The sequence below is a fragment of the Neltuma alba genome, unplaced genomic scaffold, assembly GCF_004799145.2.
Source record: "Neltuma alba isolate B1F8T4 unplaced genomic scaffold, ASM479914v2 tig00005193_pilon, whole genome shotgun sequence".
Classification (NCBI taxonomy): domain Eukaryota; kingdom Viridiplantae; phylum Streptophyta; class Magnoliopsida; order Fabales; family Fabaceae; genus Neltuma; species Neltuma alba.
The window spans coordinates 46240-63565 of record NW_021634013.1 but is presented as its reverse complement, the minus strand read 5'-3'; the positions used below and the strand labels follow the sequence as shown (position 1 = coordinate 63565).

At 30.3% G+C, this 17326-nt stretch overlaps 2 protein-coding genes across 2 annotated transcripts; one reads left to right on the top strand and one right to left on the bottom strand.

Annotated features, from left to right (window-relative positions):
- Positions 1-1962: 1962 nt before the first annotated feature.
- LOC114747063 (probable pterin-4-alpha-carbinolamine dehydratase, chloroplastic) lies at positions 1963-5413 on the bottom strand. Its single transcript, XM_028935349.1, has 3 exons — positions 4986-5413; positions 3173-3365; positions 1963-2235 (listed from the first exon to the last, which is right to left on the bottom strand). Exons 1-3 carry the CDS (start codon positions 5343-5345, stop codon positions 2144-2146), a joined length of 645 nt encoding a protein of 214 aa, XP_028791182.1. The 5' UTR covers positions 5346-5413; the 3' UTR covers positions 1963-2143.
- A 3784-nt stretch (positions 5414-9197) lies between these two features.
- LOC114747061 (pectinesterase PPME1-like) lies at positions 9198-16111 on the top strand. The gene is made up of 3 exons (XM_028935347.1): positions 9198-9722; positions 14820-15265; positions 15952-16111. The coding sequence occupies exons 1-3, from the start codon at positions 9198-9200 to the stop codon at positions 16109-16111; spliced, it is 1131 nt and encodes a 376-aa protein (XP_028791180.1).
- Positions 16112-17326: the final 1215 nt, after the last annotated feature.

Below are 17326 nucleotides of genomic sequence, written 5' to 3'. Positions count from 1 at the left end.
ATAAAATATATTTTGTCTTTTAGTCTTGACATGATTAATTTCATTTAACCAAAAAATATGGATTCAATGAATTTTAATAGTAATTTCGTAACTAAATGCCCACGAACTATATTTAAATGTCAATCATTTAATATAATTATTTTCATATTTTAAAATTAAAGGGTCAAAATTTAATGTCATTTTATTTTGTAATTTTAATAAATTTTTATTTTAAAAAGTATAAAATCTAAAATAAAAATAATCTTTAATTATTATTTTAACTTGCCATAAAATACATTTTTAAAAATTTTAAATTTAGACGGTAAATTTGGATGATCTAGATAGATGGTGTTTGAAAAATGAATGAAAGTCGTACCCTCTTTACTCATTCATTTTATATATAAAAAAAAATCATCCTTTCATCCTTTTAAGTTTTAATCTATCCGCAGCTCAGCCTGAGTCATCATCCTATGCGGCAATTATGAGTAATAAAAATGCTTCCAAGTCAGCTTCACATATCAGAGGAGAGAGAACTAATTTTCCCTTCATTTTATATGTCTCCAAATAGAACAAAACTTATCCAGGCATTTCAATATAACAATACTTTGACATCAGCTTAATTCGGCTTTTTTTTTTTTGGATCGTTTAGTATAGTTTCAGTTCCACTTTTACATGGTAAAAGGTTCAGGAGAACATAATTACAATTATTTGAAATTATAAGAATATCTAATAATTTGGGGTAAAAAATATCATCACAAATCTAATAAGAGTTTGCGGTATTTAAAAAAAAAACTTTAATTTGTAAATACACCCGAAAGATAACTACTTTTTAATTAAATATGAAGTAATTTTTTTGTGGGGGGAGGCGAAAGAGGAGAGAGAAGCTAAACATTAAGATCCCATTCGGTACAAAGTATTGAAAATGAGAGATTGGGATTGCAATTGCAATTGAAAAAAATCATTAAAATAATATTTAAGATGAATAATTATTTATTACATGGGATTAGACAAATTCATAGAGATGGGATCGGGGAATACCACTTCCTCCCATGATATTCTGCAATCCCACATACATGGGTTTGACTGATACCATATAACAAGTAATATGTTATATTAAACACTCTTTTAATAAATTTTCTCAATTGTAATCTCAATCCCAATCTCTCATTTTTAATGTTCCCACCAAATGCAACCTAAAGATGTTACTGCTCCATGGGCTGCAATAATCCATTTTTAAAGACTTGATGACTTAGTGCATCCTGAACGATCATTTGAACAGGAAGGCTTTCAGGATCATGAGAGCCATTAAGGAAAAAGGTTTCTGAGAGGATTCTGAGAGGATTTGGCTTTCAGAAACCCATCCAAAGCAGATATCACTCTGATACCATTATTTTAATAATCTTAATATTATCATGATGCATCTCTACTTTCAAGAATTACATCCTTAAACAAGATGATTATTCTTGTTTCAGTGGCAACAAAAATGATTATTCATGTTTTACTTTTGCAAACAAAAGTTATTGAATGAAATAAAGACAAATAATTTTCTTTTATAAAATAAAAGAAGTCTAATTAAAACAGGTGAGATTTCAAGAAATGTATTTTGCTAAAAATTCCAATTCAATTATTCAACCTCTCCATCACTCCAATGCCTTCACAAATGCTAACCGACATAAATGTGAGCCTAAAAAGAAATATAAAGACAAGGTCAAAGGCATACTTGGCCCTAAATTAAGGTCACAATTGTAGACCCTACAAGAGGAGCATCAGAAAGTGTGAAATCCATTAGGAAGGTTCCAGGCCTTGTTCATCCTTTATTTCTTTCTATTTATTCAGTTTTTTTAAAAAAACTATAAAATTTTAAATTGAAACTTATTTTTTGCTAACAAAAGAATTTTTTTAAAAAAAATTCAAATATTAAAAGTACAGATGCTATGTTTTCATTATTTTTTGTGCTAATTAAAATTGTTTGAACCCTCTAGCTACTTGAAAGCACTTGAGTTATTGATGCTGACCACATTTGTGGACAAAACAAAAATAAATATGTGCAAATACAATTGCTTTGAGGGAAAATGACCATTAAAGAAAAAAGAAATATAGATTCGAAATTTCCAATACAGTACAAACTAGGAGTGATTTTGTGACAAGAAAGAAAAACTACTTATTAGGCCCAAATTCTTTTCTTTGGTGCCAGATCTGCTGTCTTTATCTCATCTATCTTTGCTGCTATTATGAAGTCATTCATACTTAATCCTCCTGCACAAAATGAAACCCTTTTAATCAATCAAAATCTTCACATCTTTCTTTTTTTCCTCAACAATCCATATGAAAAAATGAGCAGACTTAACTGAATAGTAAAAATTGAATGATGTAAATCCTAATGGGTCCACAAAATTTAAAAAAAGATTTTTAGGGAAGCGAAAAAAATATGGTTAATATCCCATATAAAAGAAATGTACTTTGCATTCTACTTATGTGTACTATTTTTATGTTTTTTGTTAGTTAAAAAACTACTTTTACATATATTTTATAGAACAAAGTAAACTACTCATTTTCATTTCATTTAAATTATTTATAATAAAATAATACTCCTCTGGTCCTATTTATAAGAAGAGGTAGAAGAAATTTTTTGGTCCTATTTATAGGGCACCGAGAGAAATTTTTAATATGGATGTACAATTTTATCCTTTATTTATTATTGTGTTGACTTTATTTACATGAGGTATAATGTATATTAAATAAGGATAAAATTAAAAAGCTGTTGAATTTTAAATGAGAGTTAATGAAATTTAAGGGTTTTTTTTATCTGTGCAAAACATATTGAAAGTGACTTATAAATAAAATCAAAAGAGTACATTTATTCAATAATTAAAAAATGGAAGAAGGGCATTTTAGACATTGAAAACATTCTTGCAGTGTCAACCTCTTCCATAATTCCGAGGATGGAAAATCTATCCCTGAAAACGGTTGTATCAAGTTTCCTAGATGAAAGGAATAGGTGTAGAGACAATGAATCAAACATGCATGCATTGTTTAAAAATCCCATTTTCCATTATATTCTTTAAGGTAAACTTAACTCTGAACCAGATGAGACCCTAAGATTCATTTTTGGCATAATCGCATGTCCATGAATGATTTGATTAGTTAAACTAATTTTATAAGACTGAGGAAGAGGGACTAATTTGAGGCTTACCAATGGACGCCGTCCACAATTCTGCTCGCACTTGATTTGGTTGTTCCAAGTGGAGAGTTGGGAAATGGCCTGAAGCCTCTGTAACCTTAAGGATCCTGTTGATCAGTTCAACCCCGCATTTAAAATCTCTCACTTTCCACAAGCATTGAAGTTTAAGTCCATCTTCTTCATCCAATAGTCTCCAACCAACAATCTACAGGAACTAACAGAATGCACGTTCAGAAAGAGCAAGTGAAATGGACTTCCATCATATTCGCTTTCATTGACCAAGAATGAAACTTACTCCAAATAAGAGACTCGGATAAAACTAGGAAGGAAGTGACATTAATTTACAAAGAAACAGTTTTCTTGGGCAAGCATTATCGTACATTTTGTTTTCAAGTCTACCAAACTTGATTAACATTGTTACATAAATGATATTGATGTAAGACTGATAAAATCATGAACCAAACTCCAAATACTAATTTGTTCACTTGACATTATTGGGGGAAAAAATATATCAGAAAAAAGTCAAGTATAATACAAAACTAAAGTAAAAGTATCCAATACTAAATTTAAAGGCTTGTGGAACATTAACTTCATAAGAGTATGTGGTAACTAACCCTAGAACAGAGAGTGCATAAGGGTAAATGGCAATGATTGCAACCAACAGTGCATAACAGCTTGAAAGAAAGACGCCAATATCTTCTTAATGAAGGAAAAATTGCATTTCTCTTTTTCTCGATGTGGAACGGGACCCAAAAAAAACTCATAATCAAGGAGTACAGAGCACAAAGTACAGAGAGAAGCTTCAAGTACTGAATTGCAGGAGATTAAGATGCAAATTATGGATGTCCATTTTTCCTATGCTCAAAGTTCTACCAAAAGAGAAGCATATGCCAAAAAACCATCTCGGCTTAAACTTTGTGTATTCCTGATTAGGAATGGTCCTTGTTCCCCAATTTTACACAAACTAGTTCTATTGCAAAGAGAAGAGACGAAAGAGTTGGATCAACCATGTAAGTAAGTGTATCAGCTTCACATTCACCATATTATAGTCAAAGGATCCCCAAATTAGAGACATCGAAGAGTTAACTTGATCTATTTTACATGGGCTAAAATCAAAATCATAGGAATAACCTGATTTAACATATGCAACCCAAAATACAATATCTTACGCTACATCCGCAGACTACAAGATTTTTATCAGCTCTACGGTTCAGAGATCAAGAACCTAAAGTCAGTAAATGAACAATCTCTTTTCAAAGGCTAAGCAGCGAACTAGCACAGCCAAGTTCTGTCAATACTTGAGTATTACTGCTGATAAATGTATAAGCCAGACAAAATCATGGGCAGAAATTATTTCTCATAACAAGCTGGGCTGCAAACAATAATAGATTCATAGGTAATTTCAGGAGAAACCATTCAATGACTCAAAGTCAATTCCAGCTTAGATATTGCTGGTAACAGACGTAAAAGACAAATAGCTCATAAGCACTTAGGCAGAGATCATTTGAGAAACACCAAGGTTTCAATTTGGTCCTCAACAAAAATTTCATTCATTTTAGTCCTCCAATAATTAAAATATTTGTAATGTCCAGTTTTGATCCCATTTTTATTCAAAATTAACAGCAAACACAATTTAGCACATTATCCCTCATCTATCCTATTGTGACCAAATTGAAATAAATTATCTATCAGTAACCAAGTTGAAAGTTCACCCATCCAATAACCAACATAAGTCTTATCCTCAAAATTTGACAGCAAGACTGCATAGTTATACAGTTAATCGACAGAAAGAGTAAAATTAAGCAAACGGGTCATAAATTCAGACCTTCTTCAACAGTTTTTTGGCATCATCTTCAGACATGGGAGGCTGCAAAGGCGAAACAGGAGAGCACTCTTGCTGGGCAAGGGAAAGAGCAGAGAGATTGGGGATAAGGATTTTGTGCTCAGTGTCCTTGAAACCCAACACTTTCTCTCCAAACTGGCTTTCCAATTCAGCAGGAAAGGGGTCTCTGGCGCCAAAATCGCCAAGCAAATCAGGGGCCATAGCTCGAGTTCTGAGGCGAAAAGCAGAGGGAGTACATCGAGAAGGAATTGAGGGAGAAAAGGCGGGAAGAAGACGAGGAGTGGATATGAGATGCAGAGCCACAAATGGAGAAGAAGAAGAAGAAAGGTTGGTTATGGCCATTTGATTCGTTTGTGAATGAAAAAGAAAGATTCGATGGAGGGGAAGTAGAGTCGTTGAAGTGTGCCTGTGAAGGAAGAAGGTTTTGAAATCTGGTGGCTGAGGAGTGAGGGAACAGGATGAGGATTGGTGGTGAGGATGGAATGGCAGCGTTTGGTTCGGACAAGAGTCAAGCTTGCCTGCAAGAGAATACAATAGAGTCAAAATTTTCATTTATTTAGTTGAGATGAATATTCTTTTCTAAAAAAATAAATTAGACACCGTTCTTGAATTTTTAATCATATGTAAATAATTTTTAGAATTTTTTTAAAACCCTTATTTTCAAGTTTTTATATGTCTGTCTGGTTTTTAATCTGTTCATTATTCTGCTAATAAAGTACTACTTCTCCAATCCTAAATATAAGATCATTATAGGACCGGAAGAGTATAATATGTTATTAACTATGCACAGTGTAAAAAAAACCGGACTGGACCAGCCGGTTTAACCGGTGAACCGGTACTAAACCGGTTTAAATAAATATATTGATATTTATCCCATTTTTTCTCATTTAGCTCCTATCAATTATTATAGATTTAAATGAATTTTGATGATATGTTTGGTATCAATAACTATTAGTTTTAGTTATTGAAAAATTATAAAGATCAAAATTCTTAATATTGATGTACTTTATTATTATTAGAATCAAATTCTTATTGTATTTCTTTATATTTTGTTATTAGTAATTATTAGTATTGTTATATTTTGTCATTTTAATTAAATTATATTATTTTAATATGACCGGTTTGATCCCGAGTTAACCCCGATCTGACCCATTAACCCTTGAACCAGTACCTCAACCGGTTTAGTGTCCGGTCCCGTTTTTTGTTCCTTGCTATGCATACACTTCCTTAAATTTTATTGTTATGTCACCTAGTATGATCAAATTTTAAGTTATATATAAATAACTTTTTTTAATTCTTAAGTCATATAAATAAATCATAAATCGTAATGTACTTTTGACTAAACGGAAAAATTGATATTAATAGGTCATTTGCACAAATTTAAAAATTTAAAGAATATGATGATTTCTTATTATTATCAAGTTCTAAGAGTTAAAGAAATTCTTTAATTAAGTTGTATGTGATTTAAAGTCATCAGGGTTATACATAATTTATAATTTAAAAAATATAAGCTAAATTATATATAATACTATTGTGTACATATCTATGATCATTAGTAAATAATAACTATATTTTATTAATTGATAATAACATACTACATGACATTTGACAATGAACAAAAGGAATAATTAATATGTAAGTCCTTACATTTTCAACCGGTTTTTAATCAGGTTTTTATATTTTTTTTTTCTTTTCATCAGGTCAGACCTTATACTTTCACATGTTTTTAATCAAGTTTTATCATTTTTTTTTATCAGGTCCTTATTATCTTACTTTATTTTTAATCAATTCCTTATTCTTCATTCTATAAAAAATAATATTCTATAAATAATAAATTATTATAACAATCTTATGTTAATATTCTTTAAATTTTTAGCTAAATGTATATATTATTTATTTTTCAATTCTAATTTTTATAATTATAAAATTCAAATTATAATAATAAAATTTTCTAAAATTAGAATATAATTATAAATAATTTATAGTTAAGTATAATTGATTGTTTTGATTAATTATTAATTACTAAATGATTATATAAATTATTTTGTCCAATTATGCAATTATTAATTTAAAAATGAAATCAATTTTAAAGAATAAAGTTAATAAATAATTTTTTTAAAACTACAAAGAATCTAATTAAAAAATAAATGAAACTATAAGGACCTGATAAAAAGAAAAACAAATGGAGGGGCCTAATTAAAAATACATGAAAGTAAAAAGACTTGATAAAAAAAAATTATAAGGACTTAATTAAAAATCATATAAAATTATAAGGAGCTAGCAATTAATTATCCCTTGAACAAAATCACTATGCTCATGTAGTGAATGGGCTTAATGCTAATATAAATTACGACGTTGTGACATATAGATAACTTTGATTTAATTTATTTTAGGAAAAAAAAAAAAGAGTTTTCACTTTGACTTCAAGAAGAGCCACCGTGGCAGCTTAGAAATTAATTAAAATTAAAATTAATCTTTTTCTAAGATTAACGACTTAAGATTTAAAAATTTAATTGTCTTGTTGATATCTCCTACCGTGTCTACTAATTAAGGCATGTTATGTCACCAAAAAAAATAATAATTCGGGCATATCATTTAATTGTATTGCGTACGATGTATATATACAGACATGCATGAGTTACCCACTGATTAAAATTTGCGTGCATGTTTCGAGGTTGCAACTAAAATCATGTTTATTACCTACTTTTACGAAAATTACGATTTTAATATGTTCCAAAAGGCAAAACTAAACGTTACTATAGTAAGAAGCATTTAGCGTATTATTTGATGCTGTATATTAATTATGTGAATCCAAAATGAATCATTTAAGGTCGAATTTTTCTCTAGAAGTTTTGATTAATAAGTATGGGTGTGTAATACTCCTCCGGTCCTTAATATAAGACCCATTTAACTAATTTGATTAGATTAAGGAAGTTAGATAAGTTAGTTAATTATAAGAAATGTGACACATTTTTCTTAAAACACCATAATTATCTTTTTTAATACCTCACCTTCCTCTTGTACTTGATTATGACTGGGAAAGTATCTATAGGGGTAATTTAGAGAAAATTGATGAATATGAGAAATGAGACTTATATTTAGGACTAAAACTAACTCAATAATTGAGTCCTATGTTAAGGAGCGGAGGAATAGTTTTTTTAGATTCAACATCATCCCAAAAATGTTAAAAGGGAAGCAATGTCAATCGCCTTACGCTAAACCGATGTCTATTGCATTAGACCTTATGCCATTTTACGTGAAAATAACTGTGTTTTCTTCTTTAATCATTTTTGCTTTGGAAGTTTCGGGCAAATGGTCTCTCTATTTCCTTTTCCTTCCATTTTCATCGATCCCCTTCTCATCTCAGTCATAAGATTGAGATTTTAACGGTTCAGATTTCATATTTATAAAATTATAAATAAAATGTTAAATTTTCAAAAATAAATAAATAAAATAAAATAAAACTACTAAATTTCAGTCAGTATAATTCAAAACAATAATTAAAAAATTAAAAAATTATTTTTAAAAACATGAAATCTGGATCATTAAATTTCAATTTTAATGGTTGAGATGGGAAGTTGATGGAAATAGAGAGGAAGAGAAGTGAAAAAACTCTTTGTCCGGAGGTTTTGAACTTTCAATAATACCCCGGCGGTTTTAAAAAGGGACCATTTTTGCCCAAATTTAATAACAAAATGAAGTTGTAGGTGGCAGAGGGTCTAACATGGTAAACATTTGCTTAGCTAACATTAATATTGGATAACATTACCCTTTTTTAACATTTTTGGGAGCAACATTAAATCCAAAAAAATCTCGCATACCCACAATTCCTACTCACAAACTTTTAAAACAAAATGGAACGTTAACTCTTACTTAAAACATGCATTAATTTGTTCAAGATATTCATGTTGGTATATAAGTAACCAGAAATCATTTCAAAAGCTTTAGGCAACATTTTATGAAACTCAACAAAATTGAAACGAACAACATGGTATAAAATATAATCAAGACAGTATACTTTCATAAAACCCAGATATGTACGTACATTGAACAGATTATCGAAGAGCTATACATAACTACACACACGCGCACACATATATATACACATCCAAGTCTCAAACAGTCATGCCTTTACGTTTCTTACATTGTCTAGTATAATAAACATCACACCACCATCATCATTTATCACTCATCATGGTCACAAAAGCAACTAGCAGCTCCGCCATCGCGGCGGCTGTATTTATGGTGGCCGCTCTGATCACCGCCGTCCTCTCTGACGACATGCTTCCAGTTCCCGGCGACAAGTCCCAACTTACGAAATGGTTCAACGACAACGTGAAGCCACTGTCGTCGTCACGGATTGAAATGAATAATAATAAGGGCCTAAGAATAATAAACCCTAAACTTGCAGCTGCAGAAAAACGAGTGAAGGTGGTGAAGGTGAAGAAAGATGGAAGCGGAGACTTCAAGACGGTGTCAGACGCCATTAAAGCCATCCCTGAAGGTAACAGGAGGAGAGTGATAGTGTATGTTGGAAGTGTGACTTACTTTGAGAAGATAAAGATAGAGAAGACGAAGCCTTTTGTAACTCTGTTTGGTGATCCTAAGAATTTCCCAAACTTGACCTTCGATGGAACTGCACAAAGATTTGGAACTGTGGATAGTGCTTCCTTGATTGTTGAATCCGACTATTTCGTTGTTGCCAATCTCGTTATTTCGGTTTGTATAATCCAAATCTCTTTTTTATTTTCACAAATTAAACTTAATATACAACATATATTTTGATTTCTTAGCCAAAGCTAGTTATATACGGAAAGTTATGTAGGGGAATATAAGTTGAAAATTTCATAAATTTCAAAATCTTAAAGTTTTGAGTCAACATGTGATCGAATCCACTTAGATGCATCTTCTTGTTGCTATAAGCTTGGCAATCCAGATAACTCTATGTCCTAATTAATTTATAGTACCTTTATGTATTATTATTTGGCTAAAACACATAGTAATCGTTTAATTTTACATGAGGTCATGTCATTAGCAGTGTCTTTTAGTTATTTAACTTTTAATGATATTAACAAAAACTGCTGAGTTGAAATTTTAAATGTCGAAAACATATTTTTAAATGTTGACATATTAAGTTTAATTTTTTAAAATAATAATTATTAGCACAAAAAAATATTACTTGAGACTAATGGTGTTAGATTTAGAGGATTAAAAAGATATTTTATAAAATTAATAGACCAAATTGCAATATTATATAAAGTCAAAGTACTAAATATTCCCTTCTTATTTTTGAAAGAAAGTGCAATACAATATTGTGATGGATAGTATATTGTGAATTTTTATCTAATCATTATACTCATAAATTCTTTATTAATATTGAATGCACCACATGGATTTTTGTCATGTAAGTATATAGGGAATTCATGTTATTTACTTTTTGCGGGTACATGCATGAATGATTATATAAAACTATCCTTAATATAAGAGTTTGTTTGACTTTTAATTTACTTTTAAATACAAGATCTCAATTAATTTTTTCTTTCATATTGATCTATTTTTTTTCAAAATAGTCCTTGTAGTAATTACACATGCTAAAGATGTCATGAAATGATAATTCTAGCTAATATACTATATGATTAGCAAAAGTATTTTAGAAAAAATAATACTTATTTATAACAAATAATTAACTTAACTAATTTTCTTAATCTTCACAAATTAGTCAATTAGATTTTATATTAAAGACTAGAGGTAGTAGTATATTACAAGGAAAAAAGGGTTGGGAAAAAAGGCATTCCTTTGTATAAACATTAGAAAATTAACTGAATTTAGAGGTTCAGATTTCATATTTATAAAATTATAAATAAAATGTTAAATTTTCAAAAATAAATAAATAAAATCAAATTAAACTACTAAATTTTTGTCAATATAATTCAAAACAATAATAAAAAAAATTTATAAAATTATTTTCAAAAACATGAAATCTGGATCATTAAATTTTCAATTTTAATGGTTGATACGGGAAGCTGATGAAAATAAAAAGAAAGATAAGTAGAGAGACTCTTTATCCGAAAGTTTTAAACTTTTCAAGAGTTAAGGTGCATTCAGCATCAATCTCATTACTTGTCAGATTCACACCCAACGACTGAACGACATCCCCTGCTCCCTTTCTCACATAGTAGTCTTTTTTTTTTTGGGGTCAAATTTCACACATAATAGTCTACAAAATGTACCGCTTCTAAGTTGTAGGGGAGACTTTTGACTTTTAATTGTCTCTTATAGAAAAGAAAATGTTCACCCTTTTTATTTATCATTTGTACTTTTTTAATATCTTATTTTAATTTTATCTTTATTAATTAAAAAAAGGACAAATATAAAAGGGAAGAGAGAGGAAATGAATGAGAAAAAATATACTCTCCCATGTATGAGTGTTTGGATTAGTTTTTAAAAAAAATGATTTTATGATATACAAAATAAATATATAAAAAGATTTTTATCTCAAATTGTGCAAAGACTCTCTTTTAAAGTGCTTTTAGGGTCGCCAAACTCTCCTGGTCCATATTTGATTTAGGGGGGTTTCAGATGAAAACCAAACTACAGTTTTAAGAATGATTTTAGGAAAAAAAAAAAAAACTTAAAATCAAGCATGCACTTACTGGTTTTGGGGGGAAAAGTTCCAAATTCAATAAATATTTTGTTCGGAGAATCGGTGTGGGAAAATCACAGGGGGTTTGGATTAAAAAAGTGATTTTCAGTAAGTGAAGATAAAATTTCTCTTACATATTTATTTTGTATACTACAAAATTACTTTTAAAAAGCTAATCCAAACGCCTGTTTTTATGATTTCTCCTCAGATCTAGCCAAGCGAACACTGCTCCAGCAATATTAAACACATAACAGAAGTACAGTGGAATTTTGCTTTCCTTTTCTTTTCAGGGTCTAACATTGTAGGTTATGGTTATCCTCATCCACGTTGCATTCTTTAGTACAATTACCTTTCATCACAACTGCGTTGCTAATTGTTGTGGGGGGAAAAATCTAAACCGTACCTTTAAATCCAATTTTATCAAGTAAAAATTATAATGAAGTCTGAAGGAAGAAAAGTAATTACAAAACAAGTTTCATAAATTGTCATTTTCTATTTTATAATTTTTATTACATGCTACTTAAATTGTTATTGAAACTTTTTAGTAATTATCTTTTTTCATTAGGACCTCATTGTAATTCTCTTTTTTATCAACCCAAATTTGAAGTTTTTAGTTAGTGATTTTTTTTCAAATGACCAATTGTTTTTAAGAAGTGATATTTATCTGTTTATACTTAGATTATTATTTTATATTGGGGAAACGACAAAAAAAAGACCTCCGAATTAATATTAATATTTTAAATTATAGTAGTCATCCATAGCATAATATTTCAAACCTGAACGTATCATCAAAAGCTCCAACCTTCTTATCTTCCTTTACAAATTTTAATACTAACTCCGCTCCTAATTATAAGAGTTAGTTAACTAATTTGAGGAGATTAAGGAAATAAGTTAAGTTAGTCATTTGTAATATAAGTAGATGTTGTCTTTCCTAAAATATCCTGACTAATCAAGTGTATTGGTTATAACTATCATTATTAAAAAGACTATCTTAAAAAAAATACATAAATATGAGAGATAAAGTGGATTGTGGTCTTATATTTAGGATCAAAATAAAAGTCAAACGAGGTTTTATATTAAGAACCGGAGGTAGTATTTTATTATCTCGATAAAGGAAGGATATAGAATAATAAAACTGTTCGCATTAAATTCAAACTTCTTATTTCTTAAATTCCATGAGAAGGATTTAAATGCTACTTGTTGCTCTTTGCGTCGAAACTAACTCCAGATCACCCATCTGTTACTTTATAAGAGAAATAACATCACTATATTGCTGTTTTAACGTACAGCAACAAAAAGACCAAGTCTGTTTAAAGAGAAGGGAGTTTTGAGATTTAATTTTCTATTAATGGGCATTCATAGTTTTAGTTACTATTAGGTTTAATGGCTGAAGATGTTGAAACAAAACGCGAAGAGCTCTCCAAGTCTCACATATTTAACCATAACAACTCCTATAAATTGCACTTCATTCCACTCTCATTTCAAGAAATATTCCATCTAATAAACCCCATCAAATTCAAGGGAAAAAAATCCTTACAAAACAAAAACAAAAATAAAAGATAAAAACCATGACGGTTGTGGCCACCAAAATAAGTCGTGTTTCTTCATTTCAGGTGGCCGTTGTGGCGGCGGTCATCCTCGCCGCGGCCACGACGGTGTTGTCGGACGACAACGCGCTGATCCCATCGGACAAAGGTCAATTGGACCAATGGTTCTCACAGAACGTGCAGCCATTATCATCCCGGAAGGGTACTCTGGACGCAGAACTGGTGGCCGCGGAAGCTAATCCGAAGACGGTGACGGTGTCGCAGGACGGAAAAGGCGACTTCAAGACGATAACGGACGCCATTAACAGCGTTCCGACGAATAATGCGCAGAGAGTGATAATCAAAATCGCAGGTGGAGTATATAATGAGAAGGTGACCATTGATAGGACCAAGGATTTCATCACTATGATCGGTGATCCTAAAAATATGCCCAACTTGACTTATAATGGTGACGCTAAAAGATACGGCACCGTCGATAGTGCCACCCTCATTACCAACAGCAATTACTTCGTCGCTGCAAATATCATTTTCTCGGTTAGTGCATATATGTACTTTCCTATGTGCTTTAATTTTTTGTTCTATATTGAAGCCTATAGGTGATTATATTTTTGCATGAAAGTATTTGTTGAGGAGCCGTGGGCAACGGGAAGAATATTTTTAGCTCAATATCACCGAAAGGTTTGAAAATTAATAGCAAGCAATTTCAACCTTTTGCCGTTAAATTAAAAAATATTAATAGTTAATGTTAATTTTTTAACGGTTAAGGAATCTTATTCTTTTATTAATATTTTTTTGAGTGATATTGAGCTTAAAAAATTATAGATACCCATAGCTTATTTGTGGATACTTCTTCTAGGTCAAAATAATGACCCTCAATCCCTATTACTACCTCCGGTCCTCAATATAAGATTATGTTTGACTTTTATTTTGATCCTAAATATAAGACCCTAATCCACTTTATTCCTCATATTTATTCAATTTTTTCCAAGATCATCCTTCTAATAATTATAGTTCTAGTTAATACACTTGATTAGCAAGGATATTTTAAGAAAGACAACTATTTAGGACAAATAACTAACTCAACTTACTTTTTTAATCTCTTCAAATTAGTTAACTGGCTCTTATAACTAGGACCGGAGGTAGTATATAGTATAGAAACTAATTAGGTGGTTAAATTTGGTCCTAAATATAAGAAATTAATTAATTTTATTTTTCATGTTTATCATTTTTTTTAAAACTAATTTACTCCAACTTATAAATTAACTAATATATAATCTAATAATATTTATAGGGATATTTGAGAGGAATCGTGTTATATACTACCTTCAGTCCTATTTATAAAACCTCATTTGTAGTCTACAAACAAAATCTTATAAATAGGACCAGAGGTAGTATTTGTTATAATCAACTAATATTTTTATCTTCTTAATCTATTCAAATTATTAACACTTATACTAACTATCACTGGTAGTATATAATAATATGAAATTTATATATTGCGCTTTTTTGCATGAATTTAGATCCATTATAAATAAACTTGATTAATATTAGGTTACACTTGAACGATAAGTTTCACAAATAAGTATTCAACATCATGATGCCGTTAATTTCACGATTATATTGCAGAACTCGGCACCGATGCCTGACGGGAGAAGGGAGGGAGCTCAGGCGGTGGCGCTGCGAGTTTCCGGCAACAATTCGGCATTCTACAACTGCGTGCTATTAGGGTTTCAAGACACACTCTGTGACGATAGGGGAAACCATTTGTTCAAGGACTGCACAATCCAAGGCACAGTGGACTTCATATTTGGGAGTGGCAAGTCCTTGTACTTGAACACGAAGCTCATCGTGGTGGGGACAGTCGGCGGCGTGATCGCGGCTCAGGCGAGGGAGAGCGACGACGACACCATCGGCTATTCCTTTGTTCACTGCGACATAAGTGGCACCGCCAGTGGCACCTTCTTGGGAAGAGCCTGGATGGCTTATGGCAGAGTTGTGTACGCTTATAGCACCATTAGCAACATTATTACTCCTCTTGGTTGGAACATTAACAACCATCCTGCTATGGCCCAGTACGTACTATTTTCTCTCTTCTTTGTCTCTTTCCCCTTTAAAAATATTTTCCTATGATAAGATGTCAAGTGTGAGTAAACTTGATTCGGTACGAGAAATTTTCGCTAAAAGTGGATTTAATTAACAAGACACACACACATACACGCACACACGATTAAGATTGAAAGGAGTATTTTCCTTTCGGTTTGCTCTCAAGAAAATACTTGACATGTCTCGCAATGTGACATATATATGTATATGCTTTGTGACGCATTACCTCCGATCTTTAATATAAAAACTAGTTAACTAATTTAAATTAATTAAAAAAATTAGTTAAGTTAATTATTTATAATAAATATGTGTTATTTTTCTTAAGATACCCTTACCAATCATGTGTATTATCTAAAACTATTGTTTGATGAAATTTTAAATATGTGCAATTACTATAAAGACCATCTTAAAAAAAGATAAATATGAGAGATAAAATATATTGAGGTTTTAAATTTAGGATCGAATTAAATGTCAAACTAGCTCTTATATTAAGGATCGGATATAGTATTTAATTCAATGTGTGTGTGTATATTTTAACTGGTAATAAACTACTTTTTGGGAGATCAGAGTATATTTAATTTAACTAGAATTATTTTTATCATATATTGCGTGAAATTTTGACAAGTGAAAAATAACAATAAATAAATAAATGCAGGACTGTATATTTTGGAGAGTACCAGAATAGTGGAGATGGTGCAAATACAAAAGGACGAGCCCCGTTCACAAAGATACTAAATGACGCTGATGCGAAGCAATTCATCTCTCTTGGCTTCATTGAAGCTTCTAAGTGGCTGCTTCCTCCTCCTCAAGCCTAAAATTTTATTTTCAGATCTTATTTTTTATTTTTAGTTTTATTTTTTTATATCATTAATTCTCGAAAAGAAAAGGTCAACCACTGATAATCGACGGTAACATATTCAATATTGTCCATTTCGAGGTCCTAATATATGTGAGTGTGTATAAATGTAATTTGATTACATTAATCGGAAAAAAATGATTTCGTTTCTATTCCTCTGGGGTGAGTGTGTGTGTGTGTGCCTTGCTCGGTTGAAAACAATTAAATATGCTTAAAAGTATTGAATTTTCAGTTTATTATAAAAATATAACTATGTATCTATAATATATATGCAATTCAATTTTTAATTAATAATCACAAAATTCAAACGTTGAAAAATAACAGTAACATATTAGCTATCAAGTTTGACAGAACACTTTTGCATTTTATAGTAATATATTACTACTTTCAGTCCTAAGGGTGTGTTTGGATGAAACCAAATCGCGGTTTGGAAAAGTGATTCTGGAGAATAGATTCTGGGAAGAATAGATTCTGGAAAGAATAGATGTTATGAAAAAGTGATTTTGAGAAGTGAGAGTGTTTGAATAGTTGTTATCAGCAGCACTTTTTATATATACAAATTACTAAAAAAAAAGTAAATATGATAATTACAGAAAAAAATAGATTTTATGATATATTTTAATTTAGAGGAATAAAATTGTTAATAATATATTTTTTATTAACATAATTAATGATACATAAGATAATATAATTAATAATAATTAATATGTATATATATTTTTAAAATATAAGATTAAATATGTTTATAAAAAAATATGTTTATAAAAAAAATAACAAGATACATATCCTATAGGCTCTCACACTCTCCCTTTTTTCTCCAAAAGCAAAAAAATTTTGTTTTTTCCAAAACCACGGTTTGCCCAAAACCAGTGGGTGTTTGGGTGACTTATCACCCAAACCATGGTTTGGGGTGTCACCCAAACGGGGCCTAAGTATAAGATTCATTTTATAATTACACCACAAGAAGGATTTTTAAACCTTTTTAGTCAGTGCTCTCAAATTAAATTTTACTTATTCCCCTTCTCTCAAATATCCAATTTATCATCTCAATCCTCCTTATATACTCTTGTACTCCTTCAATGGAAAAAACAATAATAGATTTGGTAAATATATGAATAAGTCTTACATATATGATCAATATTAACTTTCAAATCAGGTCATCCATTACGAATTG